We start from the raw sequence: 9379 nt of genomic DNA on the forward strand, positions 1-9379 counted from the left end.
AGGAATGAACCATCCTGATGCGCAGGAAGACTAGGCAAGTATGGCAGAAGACCAGCTTGGCTTAGAAAGGAACTCTTCAGTGAGCTAAAACACAAAAAGGAAGCTTACAAGAAGTGGAAACTTGGACAAAACTAGGGATGAGTATAAGAATATTGCTCAGGCATGCAGGGATGAAATCAGGAGGGCCAAAGAGCAATTGGAGTTGCAGCTAGAGAGGATATGAAGGGTAACAATAAAGATTTCTACAAGTATGTCAGCAACAAGAGAAGGATCAGGGACAGTGTGGATCCCTTACTAAATTGGGAGGAAACCTAGCAATAGATGATGCAGAAAAAAGGATGAAGTACTCAATGCCTTTTTTTACCTCAGTCTTCACAGGCAAGATCAGCTCCTAGACTACTGTATCTGGCTGCACAATTTGTAGAAGAGGTGAGCAGCTGACAGTGGGAAAAGAACAAGTTAGGGACTATTTAGAAAAGCTGGACATGCACCAGACCATGGGGCCAGATGTGATGCACCCAAGGGCGCTGAGGGACGTGGCTGATGTGACTGCAGAGCTGTTGGCCATTATCTTTAAAAATGAATGGCTATCAGGGGAGGTCCCAGATGACTGGAAAAAGGCAAATATAGTGCCCATCTTTAAGAAATGGAAGAAAGACAATCCAGGAAACTACAGGGAACTGGTCAGCCTCCCACCAGTTGCTGCAAATCATGCAGCAGGACCTCAAGGAATTAATTTCTAAGCATTTGGAGGAGGTGGTGGTGGTTAGGAACAGTCACCATGCAGTCACCAATGGCAAGTCATGCCTGAGCTCCCTGATTCACTTCCATGATGAGACGACTGGTTCTGTGGATGTAGGGAGACCAGCAGATGTGGTATACCTTGACTTTGGCAAGGCTTTTGATAGGGTTTCCCACAACATTCTTGCAAGCAAGCTAAGGAAGTATGGATTGGATGAACAAACTATAAGGTGGATAGAAAATTGGCTGGATCATCAGGCTCAGAGAGTACTAATCAATGGCTTGATGCCTAGCTTGCAGCCAGTGGCATCCAGTGGGTCAGTCTTGGGGCTGGTTTTGTTCAATATCTTCATCAACAATCTGGAAGATAGGCTGGAGTGCAACCTCAGAAAGACTGCACATGACACCAAGCTGAGAGTAGTAGATAGGCTGGAAGGTAGGGCTAGGATTCAGAGTGTTCTAGAGAAATTGGAGAATCAGACCAAAAAAATCTCATGAGCTTCAATAAGGAAATGTTCAAAGTCCTGCACTTCGGATGGAACAATCCCATGCACCAGTACATGCTGGGCGCTGACTGGCTAAACAGCAGCTCTGCAGAAAAGGACCTGGGGGTTACAGTAGACAATACGTTGAATAAAAGCCAGCAGTGTGTTCTTGTTCTAAAAAGCCTAATAGCATACTGGGCTGCATTAGCAGAAGCACTGCCAGCAGACTGAGGGATGTGATTATTCTCTATGCAGCTCTGGTAAGGCCACATCTGGAATACCGTGTCCAGTTCCCGCTCACCTCCCATTCCCCTACAGAAAGGATGGTGACAATTTGAGAGAGTGCAGCAAAGGGCAACAGAAATTGTTAAGGGCCTGGGGCACATGACTTACGAAGACAGACTGAGGGAACTGGTTTTATTTAATCTGGAGAAAAGAAGACTAAACTGGGATTTAATAGCAACCTTCAACTACCAGTAAGGAGGTTGCAAAGAGGATAGAGTTAAACAGTTCTCAGTGGTGGCAGATGGTCTTAAGCAATGGTCTCAAATTGCAGCAAGGGAGGTTTAGGTTAGATATGAGAAAAAAAACTCTCTCACTAGGTGGGTAGTAAAAAACTGAAGCAGGTTACCCAGAAAGACTATGGAATATTCATCCTTAAAGGTTTTTAAGACTAGGCTAGAAAAAGCCTTAGCTGGGATGATAGAGCTAGGGATGGTCCTGCTCTGAGCAGGGTATTGGACTAGATGACCTCCTGAGGTCCCTTCCAACCCTCATTTCCTATGATTCTTTCCTTAAAAGAACAATAGTCTACTCCTGATGCAAGTCAAGGAGTTCTACCCTCAGTTTAAGCAAAGAGATGTGCTTTAGGTGCTAAAAATCCCAGTTTGTGACTTTACTGTGTTCACTAGAAGACTGTCAATTAAATAGGTGTTATTTTAAAATGTACAGGAAAGTAACACTTCTTGGAGTTCCTCCTTCCCCCAGCTAGAACTTCTGCAACTCAACCCAGCCATATGTCAATAAAACCACAGACTTTGCTGCAGGGAGCTTCTTCTAGGTGTAGCAGAGAAAAAAGCTTTAGAAAACCATCATTATTCCCCAGAGCAGGTACATCACAATAGCTTAGACGCTGGTTTCATCTATGTCAGTTGACTATATAATGGCCTATACACCCAAGCGTAACTAGAATGCATTTTAAGTTTTCAAGGCCTAGATAAGGTGGGAGGCAGTGACATAGCAAGCAGCTTCTTAAGCTGAGTGCTCTCCTGTAGTGGTGACTTCCTCAGCCTAGTCATTCTTGTGTTTTCTGTGTCCTTAAGTGGTGTAAAAGGATAAACAACCAAAACATGGAGGATTCAGGAGAATTCTCTCAAGAATATGAAATTATTCCTTCATATATACTCATTGAAAGGTTTCTTTTTCCTGCCATCACTCCTAAATGTAAATTATGAGGCACTTCCAGGGCCAGAATTAATCAATATGCTCAATATAGAACACACAACACTACTATTGGTTCAGGTTTGCTTTGTCCATCTACTACAATATCATTAAACTCTGGTGACAACCACTTCACAACATCAATTCACTTAATTTTGTGCTTAGTAGTATTCGGCACTGCGTTGCAATGTTATCTTGTCCAAGGTAGTGAACATGCACATTCTTTGTGGTAGGAAAGGCAGGCAGTTAAAGCAAACATTTAAAGTTGTATGCATGTGGCATACAACTTTATTGCCACATGCATTCCTCTTTCATAGGAAGTTACATCAGTTTGTTATATTATCAGGGAAATGACAACTGAAGCAAAATATTTTTCAAGATTTGTTTTTTCATTATGCAGAGGCAGAAAAATGTTTTTCATATTACCATAAAGAAGCAAAAAGTCATCAAGGCTTTCTTTCTACCAATAGTAAGAGAGATTAATTTGGCATTACCTCTTTTGTTCACACCATTTTTTATTCCTTTGCACAATTAGGGCGAATTAAATTAAATGACCTATTTAAACAGAATGCAAAGAGAAAATTGCTGACTGCTCATTAGCGGGAGTTGCATGCAAGCACTGTATGCTAGAATAGACTGTAAAGAGAGGTACTAACATGACCATTTACAAAGGAACTTTAGTTTAAAGCTAGTGCAATATCCAGCATGTAGGGTATAAAGATAGGGTAGGAAGAATGTTTATTTTGGGGATCTAAAGGTTTATATACTAAAATGTTTTATATACTAAAATGAACACTGAATTTGTTTAAGAAAACAAAACAGTTTTAGTGCTGAAAAATAACTGCTGGTAAAATCATATCACTGCAGCAGGTTCATTCACTGACAACAAGATCTGGTCCTAGTGTGAGCTGTACATATGAGTCCACAAATACAAGTGATATGAATACAGTACTATCCTTATCAAATTTACAGAAAGAGAGAGAGAGGTGGAAAGAGAAAGAAGTTCCACCTTTTGGAACAGCAATGAAGCACTTAGGACTGGGAAAGTTTTAGCAAGGAGACACAGTGAAAGAGACAAATAACAAGTGCGTACCTAAATGCCACTTCAGTAAGGCATACAGTGAGATTTTAGGCTAAATTCTGGTGTTTCACTTCAGCCAATTTTTTTGTCCAAACATTTAATAAAATGTGAAAAAATGAGAAGATAACATTGTCTCCTTAGCATACTGCTTTTTCTGAGCCCTACCAAAATCCATTCTAACGTACAGTGCCTGCAGGTAAGTGCCACACTGCAGGAAACTGAAGGATGATGGTACCTAAATCATGGCCAGTCCCTCCTGTATCCTTCTTCAGTGTCTTCCTCTCTTTTGCTGCTTCTTTTCCTGGCACTTCCCAGACTTCCACTGCCTAAGTCTCTTCCCTTTTGTTGCCTCTTGATTTCCCAGAAAAAAGATTCTCCACTGTCTTTTCCAAGGGCTGAACATTACTTCCTGCTTGCTTTCCAATTCCAGTTGTCCCCCTCCCTCTCCGCATATTAAACTGTAGAATTCTGGAAAGCCCCTGGTGTGAATGTTTACAGAGAGAATCCTTCACATCCCTAATTCACACAATGTCTGTTGTGGAACTAATGTTTGCCAGCATCTGCAAACTTTATTTAACTAGTACTGCATACAGTTGCTAATATGAGCCCATATTTTCCACTTACTTTCTTAGTCCTGGAAGGCAAGAGCAGGAAACTGACACAGGCAAAAGATTATTTGGAGCAAGGGCTGTCACCTCTCATGTTCCATTGTAAAACCATGATATTTTTTGATTAAGAAATTAAACTAAGCAGCCACTTGATTTTTTTTATTAGCAACAGTCATTTTTAGGCTAGGTTTAATTTCCAAACTGTTGTTATACATAAGGAGACTAGAAACCTTTAAAGAAATATGACTAGGACTGGACTGCAATTCCAGCCGCCTTTCAAATAAAAGTTAAGTGTTCCACGTGCAGCTTTGATCTGTGATCCCGATACCAAAAATAATAGGAAAATGGTTCTATTGTGGGTCACCTGCTATTCAGTTCTAACAGGAAAATTAAAACATTCTCTCAGATTGAGTCAAGGTCTTCCTGATCGGATGAGTGGGATAGGCCCAATGTATCTGTAAGCCATGTACTTGCATGCTATGGCAAATGACAGCTGACTTTTTTCCTGGTGTAAACTGAAACTAACTGGACACTTCTACATGTACAATTTATGTGACTGAATATACTCCACCTCAATTTGAGCTGGAGTAAATTATTCTTGACATCACAGTCTATATGTGCATTTAAGTGCAGTAATTTACTGCGATGCCAGATACCACTTGTATCTGACAGGACTATCCAGCAGCGCAGTAAATTAATCTACTGCACCCTAATTGCTGTGCCCATGTAGACACTGAGACTTTACTGCTCAGCAAAGTAGTCTGATGCACAGTAAAGCATCTCATGTAGACATGCCCATTAAGAGCTACACTAGCTTAGTCAACAGCTTCTGTGCCAGGCACCTCTAAGCAGGTAGCAGAGATGGCTTAACGAGGCATTCTTTTATACAAGCGATTCTCAGACAGAGTGTTGCAAGATCCTTCCGAGCATGCTGCAGTGCCAGGAGATAAACAATTGCTTCTCCCCCTGCCAGGTACCCCAGTCTACCACAGGTAGGTGGCACCTACTGCTGCTTACCACCCCAGGGCAGTTGCTGTGTTCCCAGCAGTGCACTCTGCTGCTCACGTACAGGTAGATGAGCAAATGCTGGGCCAGAGGGCCACACTACATCCTGGTTTGTCTTCTGTTCCTCCCATGCCCCCAGGACCAGTGGGAGCGGTCGTGGCTGCATGGGGCTCTCGTTGCTGGTATGTGACTTGCTGGAGGAGCAGCCACAGTGGCAGGTATAATGCAGACCCCTCAGGTACAGACCAGGGACATAAAGAGGACAGACAGCAAAAAAAACAAAGCAAGGTATGGTGAGGTCCTGTCCCCATTGCCCTTTCCAGGCACCAGCTAAATCCTAGTCCAGTGGTTCTCAACCAGGGTTCTACCAAATTCTGAAAAGTTATAGAGAGGTACCTTGAGGCTAAAAAATTTGAGAACCACCACTTTGCACAAAGAGGATCCTTATCTGCACATAGGAGATCCTGGGACAGACCAATGGTTCTAGCCTGATATTCTGTCTACCCAGGGTGAATCCCAGATGGCTCAGAGGAAAGTACAAACATACCATAGTACATCTAATTACTCTGCCATCATAGAATGATGGGGTGGTGGGAGAGAGAGAGAAGTATTTTCTGATGGCAACTGGTTATGAGCTTCCTTCCTGAAGTATGAGGTTCAGTACTCTTGAACTTTATCTTAGCATAAACTGAGAATGCCCTTTGTAAAAAGCTCACTGCTTTTTACTTAGCTATTAAGGACCCACTCCAGCAAAACACTGAAGACATGCTCAACTTGAAACATGAGAGAAGTTCCATTGCCACCACCTGGCACTTAGTTACCTAACTGAAGTCAAGCAAGTGTTCAGTTGGGTTGAGGCCTATAATATTCAGCTCAATAATATGGCTTCCTCCAATGTGGAGTTGACAGTTCAGTAGTTCACTGAATCCCTGGCACTTGTGAGCGGAAAGAAGAACTGAACTAGCTCTTCAGTTCCTTAATAGACAATATTTCTGCCAACTTTTCCGAGCTAATACTGATGTGCAGACAAACCATCTGGTCATAACCACCTTAGCTGCATAGTTGAGATTTAGATATAGATTAAATGCACAGTTCGCACCTAGGCTTCTGGTTCATATGTGAGAGTTACAGTTACTGAGACAGGTAAGAGTTATTAAGCAAAATCCAGATTGAGATCACATTGTACAATGCAGTTACCTGACAAAATATTGTGAATAGGAGTGGCAATATTAATATCCTGGAGGTGTTTCAAAGTCTCAGTGTGGAACAAGCGGAGTGTAGATCCAGATGTGAATGCAATCCAGATTCCTACTCCAGCAACAGCCATATGTGAGATCACCATCCCCTCCTCTTGATGAGCTTCAAAATAGTGCTAATAATAAAAAAAGACAAAGCAAGTATAACGGGTACAGCAAAGCCATATCATTCATTCTTACCTCTAAGCTCCTGTATTGTATAGAGTGCCATGTAGTCTCACTCCCTTTGCCCCACCAAGGGTAAGTCTTGCCCCTAAAACTTTATAGCTGCATACCCAGTAACTTATTTTGTTTGTAAAAAAACAGCAAACATGTTGGGAATTTTTTTTTCTTCAGAGCAATCCTGCATTTCCACATCTGTCTTTTCAAGAAAGAACACTAGTGTAGAAAAGTCTGCTGAGATCAGACTGTTTTTTGCCATTGTGCTACCTGAGAGTGGAGCTGCCACCAGGAGGATATCTGGTAAGACTCCTGAACATAAACACAGATTGAGTTCGGGTGTGTAACAAGTGGGCATCCTGGGGCTGGTCTGAATGTTGGCCTGCCCACTTGTTTCAGGGCAAACTGCCCGCCTACCTCACCTGCCACACTGTTGATATTAATTAGAAGATGATAACAAGGCAGGACAATGCCCATTTACTTGCCCTGATGCCAAGGGCCTATACATGGCTCCAAACGTCCCCTTATACCATGTCCCATGACTCGCAAATGGAATCCATGGCCTAACACATGGCCTTACCTTGTTTGGCCTCATACCCAGCCTATAAGCCTGTGCTCTCACACTGGGACCTGCACTTCAGTGCTTCATGTTGGGACCCTCACTCCCATGCCCTAACACTGGAGCTTGCAAACTCTGTGCCCTCACACTGGGCTCTCATGCAATCAATCAAAGGTCCTAGCCCCTCCCTTTTCCTCAGACTCCCTGCCTGGATAAGGACCATCTTGGTCCCCACACGCCCCTACACTGGGGCCTCATCCCCTGCCCGACACTGGGCTGCAATCCCCTTAATCCCCTTGCCCGAGGAGCTTCACACTTAGCTCCCTCATAGGCTTAGGGCCCCATTCCCCTGGAGCCTCGCACCTGACTCCTTCATATGCCTCAGGACTTGCAGCGAGCCTGGGTGCTGCCTCAAGTCCCTTCCTGACCTGGGCCCTGCCTCAGGACTCACTGTGAGCCTGGGCCCTTGCTATGTCTTCAGGGTGTGCTCCCCTAGCCTGCCCCCTCAACAGGGTAACCCACAAGGCAGTAGGGTTCCTGGTGCCTGAAACTCATCCTTCAATGGGGAGGCACAGGTGTGGCATTTCCTGGAAACTGCTCCATCACAAGCAGTCGCACCACACCATCCAGCCCTGGGTGTTGTTTTAGGTCATGTCCCAGAACCAGTGGTGATGCACAGGGGGTGCACATGCACTCACTGAGAGCGCTGGTGCACCCCTGACAGCCAGCATTCCCAGGTGGGGGGGCAGGCGAGAGTGCTGGTGCTGCCCCTGAGAGCACCAGCTGGAGATTGGGGGCACCAGAAGAAGTGGTCCCCCCTGCAGTTGATTAACACTCACCCAGAAGTGCCAGAGATGTGCCCAGAAATGCCAGTGGCACGCTGCTGTGATTTGTGGGTCGGTGGGATTGGCCGCGGGGGAGCCCCCACTCCGGTCTGCAGCATTTGCCGCAGGGGAAACTCACCACCCCGGTCAGTGACTGGCCATTGGGACAGCAAGCACCCCCCCTGACTCATGAGGCACCAGTTGCCCATGCCCAGAACCACGAGCCTCCACCTTCCTCATAGCTCCTTCCCTGTACCTCCAAGATATGAGCAGCAGCTCCAGCCCGGTGATGCTCTATCTCCAACTGCTGGCTATACTGCTCAGAGGCCTGTTCTTATAATAAACAGCTGGGCAATTGTGCCTGATTGGGAGTGCAGCCACCTGCAAGCTGGTTGGCTGTTTTCTCATGCCCCTTTGAGTAACAGAGCACACCCTGTGTTCTGTTGCAGGGTGGAATACTTACTTGGGAAGCAGAACAGAACTTTATGCAATAAAGTTGAACAGTCGCTTATATTAACTTCTTCCAGTGCAATCTAAACTTCCTTTGCTGGAACTCTGTGGTCTTCGAGGAACTTGGTCTTTCCCAAATCCCTTTGGAATAGGTTTCTGTGCCTGCCCACTCTTTTACACAGTAAACAGAAGTGCCTCAGGTATTTGAAAGGGGCCAGTTGTCTTTTTACACCCTTTTTAGTCCAGACACTCAATCTCATACTTCTCGTGGTGACATTACTCCACCCAGGGTCTTCCAGCGATTTGACTATTACTGTGATTTGTAAAACACATGGGAGCTCTAATTCATGGACCATGACCTCTATTCTGTTCAAAGACAGAAATAAAAGACAATCCCTAGGAAAAAAAAGCCCTCCATTTCCAAATTTCTCTTTGAACAAAATATCCAACTAACTTTCTTTTAAAGAATACTTTTCAATCTAAATATAATTATGGGTATGAACTGACATTATTATTGAAAATACAGTCTCTCACGGTCCTAAATATACATAGCAGGGAATGCTCTAGGAGTGTGAGACTTGACTTATAATAATGGCTTAAAATCAAACCACAATAAGTATGCAATAAATTATTATATGGCCTTAGTTCTTCATTTTCAAACAAACTAGATTCTTGCTGTACAACCAGAGGTTTGATGTTCTGTGAGTTTTTTTTAATTTAAGAAAGTAGCCCAATCTGAGAGTTTCTTTAGCATGTGCGGAGGTAGGTAGA

The 9379-nt window shown here is 44.0% G+C and overlaps 1 protein-coding gene across 4 annotated transcripts in view; it reads right to left on the reverse strand.

The window, feature by feature from the left end:
* Positions 1 to 9379, reverse strand: part of ARHGEF10 (Rho guanine nucleotide exchange factor 10) — a 272411-nt gene that overhangs the window by 19901 nt on the left and 243131 nt on the right. For all 4 annotated transcript variants that reach the window (XM_019520609.1, XM_019520611.1, XM_019520610.1 and 1 more), the window contains one exon: positions 6558 to 6732. In XM_019520609.1, the coding sequence (XP_019376154.1) occupies positions 6558 to 6732 (175 nt within the window). The remainder of the gene's footprint in view (positions 1 to 6557; positions 6733 to 9379) is intronic.

This window comes from Gavialis gangeticus, unplaced genomic scaffold (assembly GCF_001723915.1).
Source record: "Gavialis gangeticus isolate Ggan-Ray unplaced genomic scaffold, GavGan_comp1, whole genome shotgun sequence".
NCBI classification, from domain to species: Eukaryota; Metazoa; Chordata; order Crocodylia; family Gavialidae; genus Gavialis; species Gavialis gangeticus.